Source organism: Oryctolagus cuniculus, chromosome 19, assembly GCF_051225735.1.
Source record: "Oryctolagus cuniculus isolate XC-2025 breed Fujian yellow rabbit chromosome 19, ASM5122573v1, whole genome shotgun sequence".
Taxonomy (NCBI): Eukaryota; Metazoa; Chordata; class Mammalia; order Lagomorpha; family Leporidae; genus Oryctolagus; species Oryctolagus cuniculus.
The window spans coordinates 59,670,302-59,696,398 of NC_142885.1; the positions used below are offsets into that span (position 1 = coordinate 59,670,302).

The 26,097-nt window shown below is 46.0% G+C and overlaps 1 protein-coding gene across 3 annotated transcripts; it reads left to right on the forward strand.

The window, feature by feature from the left end:
- The first annotated feature begins 1,376 nt into the window (after positions 1-1,376).
- LOC100342192 (acyl-coenzyme A synthetase ACSM2B, mitochondrial) lies at positions 1,377-26,097 on the forward strand. 3 transcript variants are annotated; one of them, XM_051847836.3, is made up of 14 exons: positions 1,377-1,505; positions 2,909-3,093; positions 4,311-4,521; positions 6,432-6,639; positions 7,564-7,707; positions 8,988-9,144; positions 12,288-12,367; positions 12,574-12,697; positions 14,014-14,094; positions 15,612-15,713; positions 17,536-17,663; positions 17,778-17,877; positions 18,907-19,026; positions 25,911-26,097. In XM_051847836.3, the coding sequence occupies exons 2-14, from the start codon at positions 2,917-2,919 to the stop codon at positions 25,932-25,934; spliced, it is 1,656 nt and encodes a 551-aa protein (XP_051703796.1). In that variant the 5' UTR covers positions 1,377-1,505; positions 2,909-2,916; the 3' UTR covers positions 25,935-26,097. The 3 variants fall into 3 exon arrangements, with proteins under 3 accessions (XP_051703796.1, XP_069920890.1, XP_089177914.1); XM_070064789.2 differs by lacking the exon at positions 25,911-26,097 and adding an exon at positions 20,948-21,809; XM_089321788.1 differs by lacking the exons at positions 4,311-4,521; positions 25,911-26,097 and adding an exon at positions 20,948-21,809.

Sequence of the window (26,097 nt, forward strand, 5' to 3'; positions counted from 1 at the left end):
AGAGGGTTACTTAGGAGTTCCTCTGCCTTCCACATGGTCTCTTGGGAGTAACGTCTTCAAGCCTCAGTTTCCTTGGCCAGGATTGTAAAAGTAATCCCTGCTTCACAGAGTTGTGCCAAGGGTGGAGGGGGTAACCATTCAACACGTGTTCACTCAACCCCTGAAACACAGTACCAGGCACTATTTTAGCACCTGGGAAACAAGAGTGACCAACCACAACAATCCCTGCTTCAGAGAGCTTATACTGTATAAGGGAAACACAACCAGCACATAAAACACATGTAGTGATTGAGATGCATTCAGCCAAAGAGAAGAAATATGGCAGGGAAGGTGGGAGGCTCTGGTACTGGGTCGGGAGGACAGAGAAGGACCCACCATGAAGAGAACTTTTTGTGAGGAACTGGAGGCAGCTGGGAAGTTGCTGTGTGAATGTTCAGGGAACGAGAATTCCAGGCAGAGGGAATAGCAGGTGCAAACACCCTGAGGCAGTGGTGTGTCTGCAGTGGAGCAGCAAGAAGGTCCACATGACTGGAGCAAGAGAAGAAGAAGAGATTTAGGGGAAGAGCATTGAAACAATGACTGTAGGTACCATCAGGACCCTGGGATTTTAATCTGGGGGTAGGGGTCCACGTTCTGACTGAAGTTGTAAGTATAGATCATTCTGGCCACTGGAGAGAAGATGGTGATTAGGACAAGGGCAGTGAGTGAGTCTGATTCTAGACAGTTCATTGAAGGTGGAATGGATGGCTTTGCCAGATCCAGGGATGGAAGAGGAGAGATGGGAAAGACATCAGGCTTCCAGTTGGAAGAACTGGAATAACGGTCCCTGATGTAAGACCACAGATGGAGTGGGATGATTTACAGGGAGGGAGAATGTCCTAGGCTCGGCTTTGGCCTAAGTATGCTTGAGATGCCTGCTGGACATCAAATAGATGCAGGAGAGAGAGCCCAGCCAGAGATAACCGTGGGTGGGGGTCGTTGGCAAGGCAGGGAGGATCCAAGCCATGGCACGGGCTGAGATCACATAGGAAATGAACAAGGAGAAGGAATCAGCATTACAGACAGAAAAAACAAGTGCATGCAGTATATTGGAAGCCAAGCAAAGACAAAGATTAAAGGAGATGGAAAGAGTTTGTCAAGTCTATGTGAGTTCCATTTACCTTTCCCTTGTTGAAAGGTAAATACTTGTTTAAAGGTTTATATATACTCACAGTATAAACCCCTGTTTCACTCACTGGGCTGAAAGAGCAAGTTCAATTGGCCCCCAAGAGTCTGTGCAACCCATGAACTTAACTAGGATGGCCAGTGTTACCCCAAGCAGGGTTCTGACGTTGTCCACTGTTAATGATTAGCTGTGTTTTTCCCCCCAAGGCTGCAAGGATTGTGGAGACATCTGTGTGGCTAGCTGTGCTCTACTCCAAAGCTTCAGGGATTCTGGAACTGTGAGTTCGAGAGGAGAGTGAGCCACGCTATCCCCAGAGATCCTTCCAGAAAGGACTTGGCAGGTGAGTGCCATTGCATGGAATGGACAGATTGGGGTCATACCTCATGATGATGATGACACTCGGCAATCTTTAGGAGTCATGGTTAGCTGAGAGAGTGAATATGCCCAGCGGAAAGCAATTCACAATTCCTAGGGGTTGCCACAATTCCTAGGGAGCATTTTGCCAGATCTTAGCAAGGAGGCAACCCTGGACAGAGGAAAAGTCACCTTTAGCACAGCAAAAAAGAAGGGACCAGACTGGCTAGGAGAAGGACAGTAAAATTCAGACAGCATTAAATGGGTGGTCACCTCCTCTCTCAAGAGATGAGGCCAGTCATAGAATGAGAGGAGCCAGCAGGTGCAAAACCATTGACTATTTCTGCCTAGGAATTGACAAGGAAATCTTCACTTCTTTAAGTTTTAGAATAGGAAAGAAAGCATAAGTGTCAGAGGCTTTGAACATTCTGGCTGATGCTCTGTGTACAAATGTAGACGAGAATCCAATCAGTTATTTGAACTGCTGGCACAATTCCTTGAATCAAAGGTCATTAAACCTTTAATTCTGCAACCTCATCAGAGTAAACATAATGGAATGCAAAGACAAACCTACACAACGTTCGAGATACTTTTCCTGGAGGCAGTGCCTATGGAAACATTAACTACAACAGCTATGATTTCTGAAACAATTGTGTTATGTTCTGTGTCCTAGGTACATAACATTGAGTATATATCAATCAAGATTCGATTAAGAAAAACCGATGCTACTCATATTGGTCAGCATTTGCTACAGTAACACACATCCCAAACATCTTTTGAGCTTTTAACCATACATATTTTTCTCCTGTGGGTCATCAGTGGTTGTGCTGAACTTAGCAACTCCATATGTATTATCACGTAGAACCCAGGTAGAAGACACAGCACCCATATGGGATATGCAGTTTTCATGCAGGAGACAGAAATACAAGAGTGTGGTCATTCTATTCACATATCATTAACCAGCACATATTCTATGAGCAAGCCAAAGGCAAAGAAAGGTGGAAAGGTGGTCCAGAATTTATATGAAAATGAGTGGGAACATACAATCCTACTATAAGAAGAGAGAAAATTGTTAGAACAGTAATCTAATCTACCTCTCACCACAAAGCACAAAGAGATTTATCATGTGGAATTGGATGTTCACAAAATTATGCAAGGTGCTAGGGAGTAGGATCTAGGTTGTAGACTTGTTCCAAATCCTGTTGTGCTTTTGTAGAATGGCATACCAGAAGACTTAAATAGATACTGAGTGCCAATTCGCTCATAACCACAACAGATTAATTCCTGGAAAGAACCCTGGAAGGTTGGATGAATTTCTCTAAGTAACTAATGAGAAGTAGAGCAATCTGTTCGAGGAGGACTTACCCATGTCTCCTTGTTCCTTCACAGGCCTCATCATGCATTGGTTGACAAAGCTTCGGGGACTTTGCACCCTCTGGGGCACCCAGAGGTCCAGCCGCACACTCTACCTTAATACCAGGCAACTGATATCCATTCAGTGGGGCCGCCAGGAAGTGCCTGCCACCTTTAACTTTGCTACTGATGTGGTGGATCGCTGGGCTGGCATGGAGAAGGTAATGGGTGGAGAAGAAGTGGCTGTTCATTCATTCATTCATTCATTCATTCATTTAATGAATGTCTATTGAGCACTTTTTTGTGTCAGGTTCTGTAATGAGCTATGAACAAAATGCTCATCTTCTGTGAAGGCAGAATAGGGTAGGAATGAGAATAAAAAATAGAGTCTCAGAGAGATATTTGTATACTCGCTTTCATAATAGTTTTATTCATAACAGCCAAAGATCAAAACAACCCAAATTCCATCACAAGGTTAAAAAGGTGAGCAAATGTGGTTTACTCATTCAATAGATCATTATTCAGTCTCAAAAAGGAAGGCGGTTGTGACCCATGCTACAACGTGGATGAACCCTCAAGACATTGCACTAAGTGAAGTAAGCCTGTCACAAATGGACAGTGTATGGTTCTGCTTACGTGAGACAGCTTCTGAGTCAAATTCATGAAAAGGAAAATAGAACAGTGATTACCAGGGGCGGAGGAAGAATGAGTGTTTAATGGGGACAGAGTTTCCAATATGGGTGATAGAAAGGTTTTCAAGGCAGATGGTGATTCAACAATGTGAGTTATTTAATATCATTGAACCGTATAGTCAAAAGTAGCTAACGTGGTAAATTCTGTGTTATACATATTTTATTGCAAGTTTTATAAAAGAGAATGGAATCAGTAAATAGATAGATAGATGGACACATAAATGATAGAAGAAAGGAAGGAAGGAGGGAGGGAGGAAGGGAGAGAGGGAATTCATTCATTCATTCATTCATTCCAAGAAGGCTCTTGACCTTTTCCTTCTCCTTCTCTCACAAGTATACAATGGTATTTTCCAGAATGTATATGTTGAGTGATAGCATACCAGAGTGAATGCAGAAGCAGATAAGTGAACCCAATTTGCGAAGATAAGAAATAATGCCACTCTCCTTATTAATTTTTTGTTTGAGAAAATATACATTCTTTTTAATTTAGAAATTCTGTTCATGGGAATGTATAACAGGTACATTATAGCTGCTTTTAAAAACTTAAATTTTGAAAATCATTGGTCTTGATTGCTAACATGGTAAATTTTAATTCAGGTAACCCAAATAAATACACTTCTCAAGAGTATATGGGGGTCTGAGATCAGAATCTTCCTAAGCACTGGCTTGGCAACCCCTGGGTTTTGGCTTTCCTCCTCCTGCTGGGCACCTGCACACCACGCTCAGCGGGACTTCTCTTCCTTCAGGCTGGCAAGCGGCCCCTCCACCCGGCCCTGTGGTGGGTGGATGGCAGCGGTGCTGAGGTGACGTGGAACTTCCAAGACCTGAGCAAGATCAGCCAGCAGGCAGCCAACGTGCTGTCAGGGACCTGCGGCCTGCAGCGTGGGGACCGTGTGGTGGTGGTGCTGCCCCGCGTCCCCGAGTGGTGGCTGGTGACCCTAGGCTGCATGCGAGCAGGTTGGTGGTTGATGAGCTGGGCTGGCCACTGTCTCCAGTGTGAAAGAAACTGAAGCAGGGAATTGTAGCCACCGCTCCCTTCCTGTGCAGATGTCACCCTCTTCGTTTTACTGAAGCAAATTCTGTACCAAGCACTCAAACAAGAGGTTGCGCCTAAACAAGCTAAACAAAACGAGACTTTGAGACCTTTGCAGAAACCTATTGATTGCACACATGATTGCTTACTCACAGATTTGTTAAGTGGCATGACAACTCTATAGGAAACCATTGTTTTTTTTAAGTTGGCACTCTAGTACCTGAAGGCCAAATATTGCCTAGAGCTTGGTTTTTGAAAGCAAAATTTTATTGCAACATAGCAAGGCCCATTTGCTTACCTTTTACCTGCAACCACTTTTGTACTATAATGGCAAACTTGAGTAGGTGTGAGAGTAATCCACAAAACCTACAATATTTACTATTTGGCCTTTTATAGAAAACAAGTTTGTCCATCCCTCCTGTAAAAGGAGATTGAATCAACTGATCTAAGAGTCCCAGATATCTCAGTGGAAGTGATGTTTGAGCTGAGATCTGGGAGATGAGTAGGACTGGCCAGGAGTGGGGGCAGAGAGGCCTGTGCCAAACCAGAGGAGCAGCACATGTGAAGACAAAGGGGAGGGAGCTTGGATATTACAAGAGAAAGCAGAAGGAAGTCCGTGTGCCTGAAGTGCGGGCAGCAAGGAGAAAGTGGCAAAAGAATGAGGCTGTAGGGGTGGACAGGTGCTAAACTGGCAGGGCCTTGTGGTCCGTGGTCAGAGTTCTGGATTCTTACTGAGCAAAGAATGAGAAGGCAAAGAAACAGATATGGGTGTGTTGGGAAAAGGTGACAGGTTCAATCTGGAAAATGTTTATACTTTTACTAATTATTAAGAGAGTGATAGCAAGCTCTAATCTGCTGGTTCACTCTCCAGATGCCTGCAATGGCTGGGGCTGGGCTAGGCTAAGCAGGGATTTAAGAGCTAGGAATTCAAGCCAGGTCTCCCATGTTGGTGGCAAGAACACAATCACTTGAGCCGTCACTACTGCCTCTGTCTGCGTTGGTGGGAAGTTGGAGTCAGGGCTAGGAATTGAACCGGGGTACTCCAGTGTGAGGTGTGGATATGTTGACTGCCAGACCAAACACCCGCTCCCAGCAATCTGGTAATGGTGATTCATGGGGCAACATGTGATACTCAAGAAGGGATAGAAAGTAAGAAGTTGCAGTTAAGGGTACAAAATCTGAGATGGAGACAGAAATCTGAGAATCATCAACCTTGACATAAGGGAATGAGAAGTGTCCTAAGAGGCATAGGAAAGAGACTGCAGCATCCTCATTCCAAAACTTCTGTTCTCAGCTCTCCTTGCATATTGCCCAGCTCCATCAAAAATTCCTCCCTGACTTCCCAGGCTGGGGACAGTAGGCTGAGAATTGAGACTAGGGTGTGGAGGAAGATGTGAATGTGGCCAGGATGTGGGAGCCACCAGAGGCAGTTGAACTAACGGAAGGGACTTAGAGCCCTATGGAGAGAAAGATGACTGCTGAGAGCTCAAGGGCTGAGGGGAAGAAGAACTCAGAGATGTGTCTCATTCTGTGTGCCTGACACAACATGACCATTGTGATGGAAAGACAGCCGAGGATGTTTACTGGAGTGTAGCGTGGATACTGACATCAGGAGATCCAATTTTTTTCCTTTAGTCTCAATAGTGTCCCTTGTAGCTCTGACAACCCAGGGAGAGCTGAGTTCCAATCACAACCCACTACTCTGTCTTCTCCTTCTTGACACTCTCCATGGGTCCCCACTCTCATCTGCCTATTTGCTTCCCATGGTTGTTACTTTTCTAGGAAAGAAGCCAATGCCGCCTTCCTCTTCTCTCTCAATCTCTGGCTTCCCTAGGCCTTGTCTTCATGCCTGGGACTATCCAGATGAAATCTGCAGACATACTCCACAGACTGCAGGCGTCTGAAGCCAGGGCCATCGTGGCTGGGGAGGAAGTGGCCCATGAAGTGGATACCGTGGCACCTAACTGCCCTTCTCTGAGAATTAAGCTACTGGTGTCTGAGAAAAGCCGGAGTGGATGGCTTAACTTCAAGTCATTGCTACAGTGAGTACTCAAAAAGTGGAAACTGAAGCATGTATATATGTGCAGGTGTTTTATTTGGGAGGTCCAGGAAGCAGAGTATGAAACTAGCAGAGTAAAATAAGCAAGAAAAAAGATAATACAAAAGTTTATTATAGAGTTATTGCACAGGGTAAGTGGGTCTGTGGGGACCTTCTGAGGAGCTCATAGAAAGCCTCCTAGGGCTGTCCACTGAGATTGTCCACTGAGACAAGCATTGACCCATCAGCACCTGACCTCTGAAAAAGTCAAGAGCCTAATTAGGTGAATAAGTCTCCCTGTCACAGGTATGAAATCCCTTCTTGAGGGGCATATACCTTTGGAAACTCTTAAGGACACTGTAAGCTTTTCCTTTCTAATATCGTGGTGTGTAAGATAATCATCACAGAAATAAAGAACGTGACCCCAGCTTTGGGAGACTCAAAATCAGGACACTGGAAGAAATGTCCAAGAGGTTATGTGGGGGCTTGTGTAGAATAGAAGAGGTTGCCAAGAAAGTGCTGAGTGTATACACTACCCGTCGTGCCACTGGCATCAAGCTGGGGCTCTCAACAATTAGATGACAGTTGTTGCTTTCTTGCTAAGCAAGTCCTTTGGGGTTGAGTTAACTTTCTGAATAACTCACTGAGAAGGATATTAATGATCCCATTTCACGTATATGGAAAGTGAGTCTCAAGTTAGATAACTAGTTCAGAGTTACACAGTCAACAAATTGCCACACCTGAGTAGTTTCCAAACCAAAGTCTGCCTGACTCAGAACCCCACAATGTTCATCACTTAATAGCCTCCCTTTTGAAGGGGTCATCTGACTGGCCCTCGTCAGCACGGAGGCCTGTGGGAAAGATGGGTCACTGTGACATCTGGCCTCCAGGATGGTTATGAGAAGGTGAAAGTCTTTGTCTCCATTAGAGAGGCGCCCACCACTCATCACTGTGTGGAAACTGGAAGCCAAGAGGCAGCTGCCATCTACTTCACCAGTGGAACCAGTGGCCTTCCCAAGATGGTGGAACATTCCCATGCGAGCCTGGGCATCAAGGCCAAGATGGATGCTGAGTAAGCCGAGCCCTTTCCCTCTAGGGAGAACTGTGTGATGGGACAGGAAGATGTGTAGGAGCTCAAATTGTGTTCTCTTTGGGTGGGCTATCATTGGTGCTCCTGAGAAAGACAACTGGAGAAGAAGCTGAGGGGGTGATGACTTCAAAGGCTGGGCAGCCAGTGACCTTCCGTGGGATGTTTCTGTTCCAAGTAACACAGGGTCATCCAGGTATCTTCCAGGCTTTGAGGCAGGTGCCTGCTGGGCGAATGACTGGAACAAGGTTTGTATGCATTTTCCCTAGACAAATCTTGATCTTGCCCTTTGTGCTGCTGGCAACTTTTCTTTGATGCCACCCACATTCCAAGAGGGCATGTTTGTTAACAGCAAATTCTCAAATTATTTTGGAATATCATTGAATGGGAAAGTATATTTAGATAGATGAACTAAGATATACCAGAATTTCTGGGTCATAAATGTCATAATTATGAATTTTATTCTGCCATATGAGCCCCAACTGGATAAAAAGAGAATACTGCTAAGGATATCATGACTTAATAATAACTGGGGATCTTTAAGATCTTTTTGAGTTGATCCTACATGCTATGTTAATTTTATTAGTAAATGGGGAAATAGTTTTAAATTTTTAGAATACATTTTAATTTTTATTTACTGAAAGGCAGAGAGAGACAGGTGGACAGAGATCTCCTATCCACTGATTCACTACCCAAATGTCTGCAACAACCTGGGCTGGGCAAAGCCAGGAGTCAGGAACTTAATTCAGATCTCCCATGTGGGTGGCAGAGACTCAACTACTTAACTCATTACCTGGTAGTTCCCAGGATGCACATTAGCAGGACGCTGGAGTCAGGAGAAAAGCTAGGATTCGCACTCAGACTCTCTAATATGGGATGAAGGAATCCCAAGCAGTTTCTTAACTGCTGCACTAAAGACCATCTGGACCTGGACCAGGACCTGGAGAGGATTCACATAGATGCCTTCTGTTAGTAAACTTTCCCTTGCTGGTTACTGTATGACAGTCACTATTAAGTTTTGGGGATAAGATGAGGATGAGACCCAATTATCGCATCATCTGGGGTCACACTTTATGAATACCCACCCCCTGTTGATATAGGATGTGTGGATAGAACTTGACTTACCCCTGCATACTTACACTTATACATTCCTACAAATACTGATAGACATACATGTATGTCTGTACCCACACCTACCCCTCCCCCAGTCCCCAGGCTCTGTACAACCCTCACCTGCCTATCCATGATTTTGTCTGTTTCCTCAGAAATTGGACAGGCCTGCGAGCCTCTGACACAATATGGACCATATCAGACACAGGATGGATAGTGAACATCCTGGCCTCACTTCTGGAACCCTGGGCTCTAGGAGCATGTGTGTTTATCCATCTCCTGCCAAAGTTTGACCCTGTTGTCGTTCTAAAGGTAAGAGAGCATCCAGAGTGAGCCCAAGGTTTGCACACTCCCATTTATTTTATTCCAGTTCATCTGATTTTTTGCTAAATCCCAATCACATGAGTGGTCACTAAGTGAGATGCAAATGGTCCCTGACCTCACAGAGTTCATCGCTCAGGGAAAGAGACATATATTTAGAGGTAAAGTTTAAGAGTTTACTTAAGAGACAGATACTGTACATCAGATATTTTCTCAACACATATTTACCAGGTTCTTCCTCTGATGTTGGATATCAGATGATGGTGGACCACATGTACAAAGGAGGGAGGAGTATTGTGGTGATATCTTCTCCTTCCCATGTGTATGTGTGCATACATCGTATTTCCTTTCTTGTTTGCTGTGCAACACACAACCTAGAGGAACGTGCAGTAAGCACCTTCCTCCTAAGCATACAGCTTGGAAATAATTTGCTGATGTTTGATGCTCTTAGTCACTTTGGGCTGCTACAATAAAATATCACAGACCAAGTAGCTTACCCAACAGACATCTAATTCTCACAGCTTTGGGGGCTGGAAGTCAAAGAACAAAGTGCCAGCACTATAGGTTCTTGGTCAGGGCCCTTTTCCTGGCTCACATGTGGCCAGCCACCTTCCCAGTATGTCCTCATACTAGGGAGGATGTGAGTGTCTATTCTTCTTCATAGAAGGACACTGGTGCCATCACTGGTGCACCTCCATCTCATCACCTGGTTTAATGACCTCCCCAAACTCCACCTCCAACAGAAGGACTTCAACATAAGAATCTGGGGTGGGGACACAGCGTCAGTTTCTACAAGATACCCATGCTACCACCACCAGATGGAGACAGGAAACATTTCCATGATGGTGGAGGATGCTTACATCCCTTCCTTGACAGTGTCCACACCCCATAAGCTAACTGTTGATTGGACTTCTAGCACCATAGGTTAATTTTGCCTCTTCTTGCTCTTTGAATGGAACCTTACAACATGTGATCTTTGGTGTGTGGCTTCTTCCCCTCCACATATGCACTGTGAGATTAGTACACATTGTTGCACGTGTCAGAAGTTTGTTCCTTTATATTATTGCATAATATTCTATTCTGACTTCTTTTCCTATTCTGTTGATGAACATTTGGGTTATTTCCAGTTTGGGGCTATTTCCCAGAAGGAATTCTGAAGAAGAAGTAGAATTTCTTTTTATACTAAAACTGATGGCTGGGTCACTGAGTAAAATTCACAAACTGCAGCAATATGTCACCAGAATAACAAAGCAAGGAAAATGGCCTCATTTTGCTTGCAAAGACATGGTAATGTTGGGTTCTAATTACAACAGGTGGGTAAGGCCATTGTCTTCCCAGGCCTCCAACCTCTGTTGTGGTTGGTGTTCCACTCAGACTTCTGTTTGACAGCAACAGCAACACACACCTGCAACCTGGGACAAAGGAAGGCATGAACGCCAGCTTCAAACACCAAGAGTCAGGCATGTCGTTCTCTGTGTTAGATACGTTCCTACTCTGCCTCCTTCCAAACGGGATTTGAGCTGGGTTTCGTCAATTCCCACAAATAAACACAACACAAAAACATGCAAAATTCTAAAGTCCATTTGGAAAATATAGGTTGGAGATGTGAGGAGAAAAAGAGACTAGGGGAGACCGAGGAGAAGTTTAGTGAATCAGTAGGCAATTGCAAGATGACCTTCCTATAAGGCAAGGCAATAAAGAATAAGGGATGACTTGCAAAGCTTTTGTCAGTACCTCAAGTGCACTCAGAGAAAATGGTTACATGCTGCCCTCATGTTAATCATTTTTATAGACATTTGACTTCAGCCCCACTGTTGAGCTCTGCACTAGGTGAATCTGCACTAGGAGAGGAGGTGGTTGTACAAAACAGTCTGAGTGCAGTCTGTGAAGCCGGTTCTGCTGCTCACTGCTATGTAACTTTGCACAAGTTCTCTGCCTCTCTGGATGGTAGTTTCCCCTTCTACAAGTGCAGGTAATTGTACATACTGCATGAGATTAGGATGAGATTTAGATGAGAAAGCACAGGGGAAGGCAACTAACTATTCAGTACCAGGTCTTTTTGTAGCACTTATTTTGAAATGTCTACAAGTGCTTTTAACTTTTCCTTTTTTAATTAGAGATTTATTTATTTGAAAGGCAGAGTGACAGGGAGAGAGAAGAGAGATCTTGCATCTGCTGGTCACTCCCCAAATGACCACCACAGCTAGTGCTGGGCCAGGTTAAAAGCCAGTAGCCTGGAACTCTATCTGGGTCTCCCACAAGCACTTGGGCCATCCTCCACTGCCCTCCCAGGTGCATTATCAGGGAACTGAATCATAAGTGGAACAGCTGGGATTCGAACTAGTGCTCATAATGAGGTGTCGCCATTTCAGGCGGAAGCTTAACTCTTTTAACTTTTCAAAGCACTTTTTTTTTTTATCTGAACTATCTCCCAAAAGTATTTTTATGACAATAGGACTGGAAAAAATATTTTATAAAGCTGGTTCTAGAAAGTCAAGGGACTTAACCAGGATCACATAGCTGATTGGCAACAGTGGTTGATCTCCTTGCCTTGAGAACTTGGGGTTCATACACACCTAGGGGTGTGTTGATGAGAGCAAGTCACTTTTGGCAGTAAATGACAGCCAAGATTTGACTACAATGTTCTAAATTAACCCTAGGTAGACATTTTTCTATCTATCATGGTAGACATTAATTTTTTTATTTAATACATGTAAATTTACAAAGTGCAACTTTTGTATTGTTGTGGCTTTTCCCCCCATAACCTCCCTCCTACCCACAGCCATCTCATCTCCCACTCCCTCTCCTATCCCACTCTTCATCAAGATTCATTTTCAATTATCTTTATATACAGAAGATCAACTTAGTATATACTAAGCAAAGATTTCAACAGACTGCACCCACACAACTGCACAAGATATAGAGAACTGTTCGATTAGTAGTTAATTTTTATGTTGTTTGTGTTTTGAGGATGCAAAAAAGCTATGGGGCTCTTTTAGCCTGAAACAGAGTGGACAAGCTAGGATTTCAGCCCAGACTTGAGTAACTCCTAGCCCATGGCTGAAGCCTCTGTGCCTACTGGTGAGCTTGCCGGCTGACCTGGTGACCTGTGACTCAGGGACTCTCTCCTCCAGGTGCTGTCCAGCTACCCGATCAACAGCCTGGTGGGTGCCCCACTCATTTACCGGATGTTGCTACAACAGGACCTCGCGAGGTGATGCGGCTTGGGGTGCTGGTAGGATCCTCCATGCCCATCCCCTACCTCCCTCCTGTGTATGAGCATGTACCTACTTAGCCCTCTGGGCACGCTGAGCTCCGTGACGCCTGCCCCACCACCCAAGCACTCGGAACCCAGCTCCGGGTGTGGGTGGACAGGGGCTCTGAGGAAGCTGAGGGAGAACACAGATCTCTCTCCTTCAGTTACAAGTTCCCACACCTAAAGAACTGCTTCACCGGCGGAGAGAGCCTTCTGCCAGACACCCTGGGGAGCTGGAGGGCCCAGACAGGATTGGACATCCGAGAATTCTATGGCCAGACAGAAACGGTACCTGCTGTGAGGGCGTCGAAAGTCCCTTTGATGATTAAACTCTCAGCCACTATTTCTCATTCACTTAGTTGATAAATGTGAGGGTAATTTTTAAGATTTAATTAATTAATCAAAAGGCAGAGTTAAAGAAAGAGGGAGAGACATGAAAAGAGAGGTCTTACATCCACCGATTCTCTCCCCAAATGGCTGCAATGGCTGGGGCTGGACTAGGCTGATGCCAGGAGCCCTACAGTTCCATCTGGGTCTCCCACATGGGAGGCAGGGGTTCAAGCATTTTGGCTGTCTTCTGCTGCTTTCCCAGGCACATTAGCAGGGAGCTGGGTCAGAGGGCTGGGGACAGTGCTGTGATGTGCATGTGGCCAGGCAGGGCTTTGCAAGTCTGGGTGAGGACTGTGCAGTTGAGGTGGCTGGAAGGGCTGCCAGCCACTCTGAGGGGACACGTGCAGATAGCAGAATCTCTGCAAGGAGAGTTCTTTTCAGAATTCATGTACAACTGGCCCTACCATGAGAAGTAATTGAAGACGTTTCTCTTGGGCCTCACACACTTCAGATTAGTAATTTCCCCTGAGTTTTTAAAATTTTTAAATTCACACTGAATAATTGTACGGATTTAGGGAGTTGCAAGTGTGATATTTCAATACAGGGACTCCATGTGTAATGACTGGATGAGGGTAATTGGGGCAGATGTTTCTCCTAGCAGGTGAGTCACTGGCTAAGGCACCTCCGGTCCCACATCAGAGGACCTGGGCTCAATACCTGGCTCTGGTATTAGCTTCCTGCTAATGTGAACCCTGCAGGTGGTGGCTCAAAGGACTGGGTTCCTGCCACCCATGTGGGAGTCCTGCATTGAGCGCCTGGCTCCCAGGTTGCTCCAGCCCAGCTCAGGCCATTACTAGCATTTGGGGAGTGAGTGAATCAGTGGATGAGCTTATCTCAAACATTTATCACTTCATTGTTTTGGGACCATTCAAAATCCTTTCTTCTTGCCATTTTTAAATATTTAGTAAATTGGGGCTGACTGTAGTCTCCCTGCTGTGCTATGTAGAACACCAGAACTTAGTCCTCCTGCCCAGCTGTATTTCTGTCATGCAGTTGTCAGTTCCTCTGCCCTGGGAACTAACTGGGGAGCAGTCACCCAGCCAGGTTGCCTTCTGAACAACCTAGTGAAGGCCCTAGGGTTGGTGTTCCAGGAAAGGGGAGCCCACCAGGTGCTGTGAGGTGGGAAGGGGAGGGAGGGAGCCTACAGATGTGAGCCCCCTGCAGGACAGTGCCAGGAACTGCCCCACTGAGTCTATTCTATGCTGCTCCCACAGGGCCTCACGTGCAGAGTTTCCAGCACAATGAAAATCAAACCTGGCTACCTGGGAACAGCCAGTCCTCCTTATGATGTGCAGGTTTGCTGGGGGCAACAATGTGGAAGCCACCAATGTTTTAGAATTCATTTACTGCATTGTTCACTGAGTTAAAATAAGAGCAAGTAAATAAAGTAATATTTTTAAAAGGAAGGAGGGGAGGAAAAGAAGAGAAAGGAAGGGAGGAAGAGGGGAGGGAAGTGGGACAGGAAGAAAGGAAAGGGGGGAAATAACTTATATTCTTATTATCCAGAGAGAGCCACTGTGAATATATAGCTAGCTATATAATCAGTCATACATATGCTGAAAAATTAGGAGTGAATTTGGACATTGCATGTTGTTACTTGCTTTTATCATGAACAGTCCTGAGGAATCATCTTTCCGGGTCAGTTAATACAGATCAGCAGCATGGTTTTTGTTGGCTAAATAATAGTAGACTGTGCTAGTCTCAGCAGCACATATACTAAAATTGGGATAATAGTAGATTTTCCACCCCCCCCCCCCACTATACTGTCTATTGCCCCAATGATGACATCCACATTTTCACTACTAAACACAACACAACAATAATCAGTATGGTTTTTTTTTAGATTTATATATTTATTTGAAAGAGTTACAGAGAGAGGAGAGGCAGAGAGCGAGAGAGAGGTCTCCTATCTGATGGTTCACTCCCCAATTGGCCGCAACGGCCAGAGCTATGCCAATCTGAAGCCAGGAGCCAGGAACTTCCTCTGGGTCTCCCACACAGCTGCAGGGGCCCAAGGACTTGGGCCATCCTCTACTGCTATCCCAGGCCATAGCAGAGAGCTGGGTTGGAAGAGGATCAGCCAGAGTAGAATCGGTGCCCGTATGGGATGCCGGTGCTTCAGGCTAGGGCGTTAACCTGCTGCGCCACAACTCCAGCCCCAACAATGAGTATGTTGTAGCTAAAGTTTTGTTCTTATCCGTTGATTCTATGGGCTGAAGAAACTAGAATGTATGGCTGTGTGTGTGTGTGTGTGTGTGTGTATGTACAGTTCCATGTATCTAAAATTTAATGACTTTACACTAGCATTATATGTAGTTACCTACCACCCTGATCATAGTGATAACTATTCACTGAGAAGCTTTTGTCGGATCTTATTTCATTTGTATAAAAATCCTGCAAAATTAGCTGTCAGTATTTGTTTTACAGAACCAAGTACTGAGGCTTAGAGCTTAAGTAGCTCAGTCAACATGTAAGGTATCAGAACCATAATCTGGGTTTCGATCCATCTGGTTTCCAAGTCCATGGGTGAGGTGGATCTCAAAGACAATGGGAGACTCATGTTTTTCCTGAGCTCCTACAACCAGAAACTCACCGAGTCCAGTCTCAACAAGAAGCCTCACCAAAATGATCCCAAGCTAGCAGGTTAGAGATTTGAGTTTAAAACTCTGGGCTCCCCTTGGTTTCTGATTCTTGTTTCCAGTCTCCTCCAGAGCAAGAGGGTCTTCTCTTTGACCAGCTCAGCTCTCTCATGCTGCCATTCAAGCCTTCTCCTATTGCACGGATCACTCTTCCTATCTGCTTCTTCCTCCAGGTTGTAGATGATGAAGGCAACGTTCTGCCCCCTGGCCAAGAAGGAGACATAGGCATCAGAGTCAACCCCATCAAGCCCATAGGCATCTTCTCTGGCTATGTGGTAAGGAACCCGTGCTCCCTCTCTCCTCTGCTCCCCAGTGGGGTTTGGGGACACTAATTGGGAAGAGAGAAGCTCAAGGTTATAAACTTTCCAAGAGATATCTAAGGTTTAAGGACAGAGAATCCAGTGCCCAAGAGTGGGTGCCTTTCCAAGGGAGAAGACTGGAAAGTCTCCTTTGCCATCCTTATCCTACTGCTGTGACCGCACTTGGAGACTTGCTTTCTCAAATTATCCCCTGCACACAATGAGCCTTCTGTTTCATGCCAGAAATCTTATTTCCCCTGAACTATAGAGAGTAGCCTTTGCCCAGGGCAGCCTTGTCCTCTCCCCAAAGGATGGTCCCCATGCTCTTAACCACTGATCTCTTTAGGACCATGATAGGAACTTTACATGGAGATGTCACCATACAGTTGGATGCATCATTATCTTCACACCTGGAGAAGATAGAAACAGACCATCCCTCAGTCCATCTAGCTCCCTTAACAGGTGAGGATGGCTGCACCATCCTCACTCAAACCCACAACTGTGGAGAAATGGGCAGCGACAATGCCAAGCACATGCCTTCTGATCTCCGTGACAGTTGATCAATTATTTAAGTGATAAATCCAATACTAGGGCTATTTCCATTTATTGAAGGCACTCTGCAAGGTGAGCACTGTCCTGACGCTCCCCACATATATTAAACACGTCAGTCCTCCCAGCCACCCTAGGAAGTCTTTGGTGACATCTTGCTTGATTTCAAAACACTGCTTCCAAACTTAGTGTTTGTCTTGCAAGTTATTGATCTCTGAATGCCTCAGTTTGCTCATCTGTACGCTGTGTAGCATTGTTAAGGGTTTGTAAAGTTACTGATATTTATGAAACACATAGAATTGTGCCACATAAAAGTGTGTTAAGTGAGAGAATTGTTGTAGATCTAAATTATCATTCCCATTATGCAAATGAGGAAAACTGGGAGGAACACTGTGCCCTCCTCCAAGCATGTCCTATGCATTGTCCCATTCTACTTTCATACATCAGTGAGGTATCTAAGGCATGGGATTCTCCCCATGTGACAGACAAGGAAACAGACTTGGAGCAGTCAAAGCTAATGGTCAAGATATCTGGCTTATGGCCTCAGCTCTACCATTTGTAGTGGCTGTGTGGCCCAGAAAAGCCTCCTGTTCTCTCTGATTTTCAACGCCCTTCAACCTCACTGAAGGACTTGGGCTCAAAATGTCCTGGGCCATCTTCCAGCCCAGTAACTGAACATCCAGCTGGAGCCCACATCCCTGTACCTGAGTAATGTGTAAATATGCACTGGCCTGGGATGAACCTCAAGCCTTTTCGCTATTTATAAGCAAGGGCCAATGCTGAGTAAAAGCCTCCCCCCCACCCCCCGTAGAAATAAACACACTGGATGGGGGCGCTAGGGCTTGCTGGGATGGCTTTAGAACTTCTAAACCTGGTAAGGGAGCCATGAGAAGTGTGTGATAGATCTGATATCTTTGAGTTGTGTCATAGTGTGAGAAGTGCTGAGGCTGTCCCTGGAAGGAAAAGTGGAGTCAATAGGAGAAGATGCCCAAAGCATAGATGAATCAATGATATCCATCAGACTGCACTCAGGGGTATAGGTGAGAGGCCTGGGTAGAATAACTGAACCAAAGAAGAACCTTTTATATACAGGTATCCTGGTATCCAGGATCAGAAGGTTCAGGGCAGATCCACCATGTACAGTTGTTCAAATTGTGGCCTGCACACCCTGCACATCTGTTCATGGCAGCCCTGGGGCTAGGCATCTAGGCTTTTCAGGTGCAATGACTCTGCTTTCTGTGAAAACCAGGGCAGTCCCAAGAAGACAGCAGCCAACATTCGAGGTGATTTCTGGATCCTGGGAGACCGGGGAATCATGGATCCAGATGGGTATTTCCACTTCATGGGGCGAACAGATGATATCATTAACTCCAGTGGGTGAGCTTGGTGTGGGGCCTGGGAAGGGTCCATTGGGTCTTTTCTCTGGCTGATTTTGGGGATGACCTACAGGCTGAGTGTCCAGTCTTCTCTGAAGGTCAGGCTCTTCTGTAGGTACCGGATTGGACCCTCGGAGGTGGAGAACGCACTGATGGAGCACCCCGCTGTGGTGGAGACAGCTGTGGTCAGCAGCCCAGACCCCGTCCGAGGAGAGGTGATAAGAAACTGGGAGGGTACAGACCTGAAAGACACGGGTGGTGTGGTATGGTGGTTAGGAATATGGGCTTGGGCACTGGACAGCCTGCTTCTAGCTCTGGACCCTGCACTTACCAGCTGTCTGACTTTGCACTGCTTGTTTAGTTTCCCTTTCCTCATCCTGTAAGATGAGGGGCAGTTGTGAGGACTAAATGTATCTGGAAAAAGGCCTAGGGTGTGGTAATTGCCACTGATAGGCTATTATTATGGAACCAGAGGTATTCCATTCTACTGTCGTATTTTTGTCAGAATCTGATTCCTGACCAGGAAAATAGAGAGGAATTTGAACCAAGGAATACAACCCCAAGCCACAAAGTTTGCAGTGACAATTAGGACAAAGAAGAAATGACTCTATAATGCTGAGGTTATGGGAACAGGCTCAGGTGGAGTCTAATGGAGTTCAGTGTACGCGCAGGCAATGGTTAAGGTGTGAAGAGTGGAGCAGTGTTCTAGGATATTTCTTCAGGGTGCAATGTCCTGGGTGCAAGCATCACAGCTCTAGCAGAGACAGGACACACCACATGGGGAAGCCATGAAGCCACTGAACAAGTGACACAGAATACTTTGTGTGGCTAGCTCTGAGCTAAGTCCCACTGTTTGAGTTCATTTTATTTCCCATGACAATGTTATCCCCATTTTCCAGATGAGTGAGCTGACATTAAAGAAATCACTTGGGGTTATGATCACTTGTCTGTATTTTCCTCTCTTCTCTCCTTGTACCTGTTTCCTCCCCTATTGGTCTCCATTGTCCTTGGTGTAGGAGGTAAGCTGGACTTGAGTCTGTTGTCCTGCTACTCATCCAGTAAGCCACTAGAGATAGAGCTGGAAATGTGGTCGTCTTACCTTCAGTGTTTCCCTTACCCTTGGCCTGAATACCTGGAGGTACACTTGAGGGAATGTAGAGTTGTGGGCTGTGATTTGCATCATTCCAGAACATGCCTCTATCCTCCAATCCATTCTTGACTCTCTTCACTCAATCTCACTGTAGGTGGTGAAGGCATTTGTGGTCTTGGCCCCACAGTTCCGGTCGCATGACCACAACCAGCTCACCAAGGAGCTGCAGGAGCATGTGAAGTCAGTGACAGCCCCATACAAGTACCCCCGGAAGGTAAGGCCCTCGGGCTCCCACATCCTCTGAACATGGGGAGAAAGGAGGGTTCTCCTGCTATCTCTGCCTAAGGATGAGTATGAGACTTCTAATTCCAGGATTCTTCCAACCATGACCAAGAGAGCCCCAAAAGATGATCCTGAAGCTGTCTTGATACCTGAAAAGTGATCTCAGTCTTTGACTTACTCTGAATTAAGTCAAATACTCCAGTGGGAATAAGTTCTAGTCAATCCCTGATTCTATATTTTTCCCCCTCCTAGCACGGGGTTCTTGCTGGAAAATCCAGGACTATGCAACTCTAAGTTACAAGTGAAAGAAATGTCTTCCTTTGTTGTTCTAGCAGCTTCAGACATACATATTTAGAGGTCTAGCACATTTCAGTAGCAAAGTGCATGTTTTCCTCAAAGACCCCAGCAAAAGTTTTCGGTTTGCTCCTCACTGGACCAATATAAGCCATGTGCTCATCATTAAACTAATCTGCATGACCAGGAGAATGGAACATGCTGAGGGCCAGCTCTCAGGCATCTGTAACCCTTGGAGAAAGTGTGGGAAAGATGGAAGAGAGAGGGCTGTCCTACATCCATGGCATGGCCTGAGGAGGGGTGGCACCCCAGAGCAAAGCCAAAACACTCTGACCAGAAAGGAAGCACAGAATCCACTCTGCCTCTGTTAAGCCATCTCCACTCACTAGAGGATTAAGGCATAGAGGTTGACATAGCTGGAGAACTCCTTGGCTAGCTTTGGGTACAAGACAGGAGCTTGCCCCTGGGAAAGGAAAAAGCAGTTTTGAGTCTGGAGCAAGAGGTTAACTTCGAGCCCACTTGGCCTTTTCTCCAGCACAGGCTGGTGATCTTAGGTGGTTTCCTAAGAAGCACACCCCAGAGAAGGAGATTCATGAAAAGTGAATTAGAGACTGACTGAAGATCATCACCTCTGGAAAGGAAGGGGGGAAGGGGAAAGGGAAGAGAGGGAAGGAAGGAGAAGGGAAGGGAAGGGAGAGGGAGGGAGGGTCTTGTTATGAATTTTGAATTGTAACTGGATATTTTGGAAAATCATGTGGAGGGGTCCAAGCTTCCCCAGTAGATGTGTCTGTTTCCACAATCTTGTCCCTAAAATCCCAAAGGCAGCAGGCTCCTTCCACTTCTCCCCTGCCTCCAGTAACCATGTCCAGCCTCTTCTCCCTTCTTCATGATGAGCAGAGTCCCTACCTTCTTAGCATTAAACCTAGGTCTCCTCTGTAGCTTCTTCCTACCTGTCTCCACCCCACCAGAGACCACATGGTAAATATTTTAGGCCATAAAGTCTTTGGTGCAACTACTCAACTTTACCTTTGTGAGCCAAAAGCAACCAAAATTGATACCACAGCCACCCCTCCCCCATTATCTGCGGGAGATATACTCCAAGCTCCCCAGCAGATGCCTGAAACCTCAGCTGGCACTGATTCCCCACATACGCAGCCATGCATCATAGGATGCATACTGAGAACAGTGTTGTTAGGCAGTTTTGTCATTGTGCCTACCTCAGAGTGAACTTACCTAAACCTAAGTGGTTACATGGTGTAGGTCATTTACTTGACATGATCTCCTGGGACAATGAAGAGCTGCAGTAAACACAAAATGTGTGGTTGGTAGAGGAGGGCCTGGCAGCCAGAGGGCCCAATGTCTAAGCCCAGCATCTGAATGTGGTCCCATGCTGCATGCATCATGCTGCCCTCTGAGTGTACCAGAGACCAGTGCCCCTGACCTTTATGTCCACTCTAACACTTCTCTTCTTGTCCTTGCCCTTGGATGCTTTCTGAAGCTTCTTATAGCACAGGGGGCTTCCTTGGAAATTTTCCAGGCACCATTCCCACTCACCTGGGGCCTCAAGAACTTTCCCTTACCTACAGCATAGCCCACCATACACTGATTTCTCTTTACAGATAGAGTTTGTCTTGGACCTGCCCAAAAACATTACAGGGAAAATTCAGCGGACGAAGCTTCGAGAAAAGGAGTGGAAGACATCTGGGCAAGCCCGGGCCTCTTGAGACTTCCAGGAGGCTCCACTTCAGATTCTCTTATTCTTCCTTTTCTTCCTTTTTTTTCCTTTCAGTCCTCAGGCTTCCTATGAGGACACAAAATTCTTCATGCAAGGGCATGTGTGTGATTTTTGTTTTCCTTTGGTTATTAGTACAAAACATTGCCCTGATAGATGCTGAAAGAAGAAAGAGAGGAAATGAAACGGAGAAGAGATGAGAGTAACAGAAAAAGGAAAGGAAAATAAGTCAGAGAAAGATTGAACCAGTGAGGAAAAGCACATAAAGTAGGGAGGGAGGAAGAAAGGAAAAGTGGAGTGAAAAGGAGAAAACATAGACGAGAAAGAATTGGAGGGATGATTGGCAAAAGAAAGACAGAGATCCAGATAGACAAAGTGAGAGAGAGCCAAGCATATGACTGGAGGTTAGGAAAGAAATGAGAGGCCATGGCACCCTATTTCGCCTGGGACAGGACTTCCAAACAGAGCGGTTTGTGAAAGGGTTGATTTAGCGTCATCTCCAAGTCACCCAAACCTTGGGTTTTCATGATCAGAGGAAGGGAGCCATCACTGATGGAGCATTTGCCATGTACCTGGCACCGTCCTAGATCTCATGTTCCACCAGTGGGCAGCATCTGCAGATCTACAGACCTCATTCAGAACTGTGAAGACAATGGAGGCACCTCCAAAGGTGTCAGTTTCCTGGGGCTCATGTTTTTGGTGCTATCTGCTCTTTTTAAAATCAAGTAATAAAATCAGTTTATAATCCAGACTACAAAGCTGGTCTTTGGGGAAAACATAGTCAAGGAGGATAAGGTGAGTGGGTGCCTCCAACATCTTGTGGGTTGGGGAGCTCACAGAAACAGCCTGGGCAGGTGGTGCTGGCAAGGAATAAACAGGCTCAGTTCCTGGTGCTTCTGGGACACCAGATCCACGACAAGGGGGCAGATACAGATGCCGGAGGCTTCACCCAGAGATGAGATGAAGGGTGAAGCTTCCCAGAAGACTTAAGTGAGCAAAAGAAGGGAAACGTTGTCTGAGTGCCTAGGACTCTTCTTCTTAAGAGTACTTAGTAAACAACAACAGTAATAATAACTCAATCACTCATACTTTCCAAGAGTCAGGTTCTGCATTCTTTTGTTGTCTTCTGTAACAAAATACCTGAGGCTGGGTGCTTTATAAAGGAAAGAGGTTTGTTAAACTCAGTTTTGGAAGCTGAACATCCCAAAGATTGGGTGATTGCATCTCTTGGCCTCTGGAGAAGGTCTCCTTGACTGCCTCACAAATAGCAGAGGGGGAGAAGGAGAAACAGCCAGGGGCCAAGTCGGGGGGCGGCCTTGCTTTCTAACAACCCACTGTCCAGAGAACTCACTCGTCCACAAGACCAGCAGTGATGCCTTCCGAGGATGATGCTGTCAATCCTCCCACCAAGCCCTAACTTAAGGGTTCCACATCACCACACTGGGACTACACCTCCAGCACAGGAACTTTTGGGGTACAGATCGCAGACAGACTTTAACATTCTGTCCTAGGCCCCTCAGGGTCATATTTCTCTCACAATGCAAAATATAATCATTCCATCCTCAGTAGTCCCCAAATTTGAACACATTGAAGAGCCGAAGTCAAACTCAAGACAAACACTTCCATGCTCTGCACTGCAAAATCAAAGACAAATTATGAACTTGCAAGGTACAATGGTAGGGAAGGAGTGGTATAAACTTCCCATCCTGAAAGGAACATAGAGAATTAGAAAGAAGTAACTGGTCCACATCAAGACCAAAACCCAACAGGACAAACTTTAATCTTAGAGCTAAAGTCTGACATTTGTGTACCCTGTGGGGAGGAATGTTCCCCCAAGGCCTTGGGCTGCCCAGCCATGTGGCTGTTCTCATGAGCTTCTGGAGGATGTCTATGGTTTTCCCAGGCTGACATGGCATGCTGCTCGTCACTCTACCTTGCTGGAGTCTTGGCTGCAACTCCATTCCCATGGCTCCACTCTCAAAGCTCCACCAGGCATCTGGAGAGACTGCAGTAACTGCATTGTTGAAAATTTCTGCCTGGATTTCCTTCGAAATATCAATGGGAAATGGCCGTGACTCCCACAGCTTTTGCATTCCATGTGCTTACAGAGCTAGCACCTCACAGACACTGTCAAGTTCTGCTACTGCCACGACCCTGCCTGGGTCTACCTGCACCATGCCTGAGGCAGCTTCATGAGCACTTGGCTAGGAAATAGAAGAGTTCAGACTGGAGAAATATCTTTTCTACTAATAGTATATTCAGTAGCATAAGGGTGAAAATGTTTTCTAATGTCTGGGAGAAGACTCAGACTACAAACTGTACAGAGAAGTAATGATTGACAAGCTCTGATGACCCAGCGTGGTATGAATTCTCTGGTCAATCATTAGCTCTAGAGGATTCCCTAGACTCAAACCAGGAATGTGCCCTTGTGTGTGTGTCGATAATGCGAATTCTCCCAGACTTCCTATTATCTGAAGGTAAAGCAGGGGACTTATCTGCTCCATTTACAATTCAGCTCCCTGCTAATGTGCCTAGGAAAGCAGCAGCAGATGGCCTAAGTGCTTGAGCCCCTGCCACCCATATGGGAAACCTAGATGGAGTTCCAGGCTCCTGGCTTTGACCTGGCCTAGCCCTGGTCCATTGCAGCCAACTGGAAAGTGAATCAGCAGATGGAAGATCTCTCTCCGTTTCTCCCTCCCTCTGTTTGTAACTCTGCCTTTCAAATAAAAAAAGAAGAAAAGGACTAGAAGAGGAGGTGGTCACAGTACCACATGGCAGTTTAACTTATCTAGAGAATGGCAGGTCATTGAAGTGTTTAAAGGAAAGCAATGAACTCAGCTATGCATTTTTAAGTGATGATCCTGAAAGCTGAATGGTGAATGTTATTAAAGAAGTTAAGAAGAATCCTTTCTTCTTAGGATTTGGTGAGTTGATGCCTAAATAAGGGAGTTGAGGAGTGGGTGTTTGACCTAGCAGTTAAAATGCTGATTAAGACACTTGGTTCCGCGCCAGGGTGGGCTCAAGGCCTTGGCTTCCTGCCTCTTATGAGAGAGACTTGAATTGGGTTCCTTGATCCTAACTTCAGCATGGTCTAGCTTTACTGTTGCAGACATTTGGGGAGTAAACTTGCAGATGGGAGATCTCTCTGTGTCTCTTTGTTTTTGGCTATCTCTCTGCCTTTCAAATAAAATTTTTAAAAAAGAAAGCTTCTGTGTGCACTTTTGTGTCTTCAGCAAACACATGCACTTCACCTCCCAAACGGAGATCACCATTCTCTGCAGTATGTATGGTGAGCTTGGCCTTGAAGCTTGCTTTGGCCAAAAGAATGTAAGTAGGTATTTTTAAATGTGCTTACCTCATCTGAATTCATTTGTTGACATCTGCCATCCTCAGAAGGGTCTGCCCTAGGAGAGGCACTGGTGTCAGATGCTCACACCCCATATCGGAATGCTGAATTCCAGTCCCAGCTACTGTGCTTCTGAGCCAGCTTCCTGCTAACATGCACCCTAGGTGGCAGCAGCGGCCTAATTCTTAGGTCTCTACCACCCACCCAGGAGATCTAGATTGAGCACCAGCCTCCTGGCTTCCTCCTGTCCCAGCTCTGGTTTTTAAGTATTTGGGGAGTAACCAGGGGATGAAAGATCTTTCCGTGTCTGTTTGTCTCTCTCTTTCTCTCTGCCTTTCAAATAAAAATGAAAATAGAAATTTTTAAAAAGAAAGCAAAGACCCAGCAATGGTACCAGTGCCATATTCTAAAAAACATTGTTTTATCATTTTAATTTTTTAAAGATTTATTTATTTGAAAGTCAAAGTTACACAGAGAGGAGAGAGAGGTCTTCCATCTGATGATTCACTTCCCAGTTGGCTGCAATGGCTGGAACTATGCCAGTCCAAAGCCAGGAGCCAGGAGCTTCTTCCAGGTCTTCCACACAGGTGCAGGGACCCAAGGACTTGGTCCATCTTCTACTGCTTTCCGAGAGCTGGATGGGAAGTGGAGCAGCCAGGTCTCAAACTGGCACCCATATGGGATGCCAGCGCTTCAGGCCAGGGCATTAACCTACGCCACAACGCCAACCCCAATCATTTTAATTTTATTTACCTCTGCAAAGAGATAATACCAAAGAATGTTCTAGAAGCCATCAATGTGTGTGTGTGTCTGTGTGTGTGTGTGTGTGTAAATAAAAAATAATCTTCCCCCATCGTCCTCATAGTCCTTCCCTCCAGACGTGAGCAATGCTGGCTTTTTGTGAATCTTCTGGAGACATCTTGGGGAGAATGTGGAGGGGTGGTAGAGAGTTTAGCTTATCCTCTCCTTCCTTTCTCAAGTGAGCTGTGATGAGCACCTATTGCTTTACCCCGCCCCCCCACCCCACCCCAAGACTTCCCTGCAAGAGAAATCTCAACTGTCTCTTGGGTCCTTTCTTCTCCCCAGCAGCCTGGGTGGAACAAGCACCCTCAACCATGTGCTTCTGACCTGCACACTTGGTCAGCATTTCAGCCAACATTACCCTAGGAGCTGGGAGCTGCCTGGTGTTCAGGGGCTGATCCTCCTGCTTGGGTGTGGTCACCTTGGAAGGGCAGAGGCCCTGGGACGTGCACCTCCCAAGGACTGGCTCAGGGCTCCTGGAACACAGAATGGGGTGCTGAAAGGCCTGAATGGCAAGCTGGCTCTGTGTGTAGCTCCTAGGCTGAGTTAGGAGTAGGGAGAGTAAACCATGAAGGTGGATCCCAGCCTGAACACCCTCAGAATTCCCTGAAAATGAAACCCCAGGTTTCCTGAATTCCCTGTCAAAGTAGAGCTGCTTGTTTGCATTGGATTAACTGACTTCCAGGTTCTCCATTTCCTTCAGGGGAAGGCACCAGCCGAAATCTGAACTTGGGTAGAGCCAAACCTCAGCAGGTGTCCAGGCTGAAGATGTGTCCAGGTTGCTGTCCCCAGTGCTCTTCCAAGAGTCCCAGGCACACCGGACTAGGACAGACAAAAAGGAAACAGCCAAGGCTCAGCTGCTCATGGACCACAGCTACTCTATCCACCAG

Coding starts and splice junctions, on each gene's coding strand:
- LOC100342192 (XM_070064789.2), top strand. CDS start 2,917: ATGCATTGGTTGACAAAGCTTCGGGGACTTTGCACCCTCTGGGGCACC. Junction 4,522..6,431: donor CCTAGGCTGCATGCGAGCAG/GTTGGTGGTTGA, acceptor TGGCTTCCCTAG/GCCTTGTCTTCATGCCTGGG. Junction 7,708..8,987: donor AAGGCCAAGATGGATGCTGA/GTAAGCCGAGCC, acceptor CTGTTTCCTCAG/AAATTGGACAGGCCTGCGAG.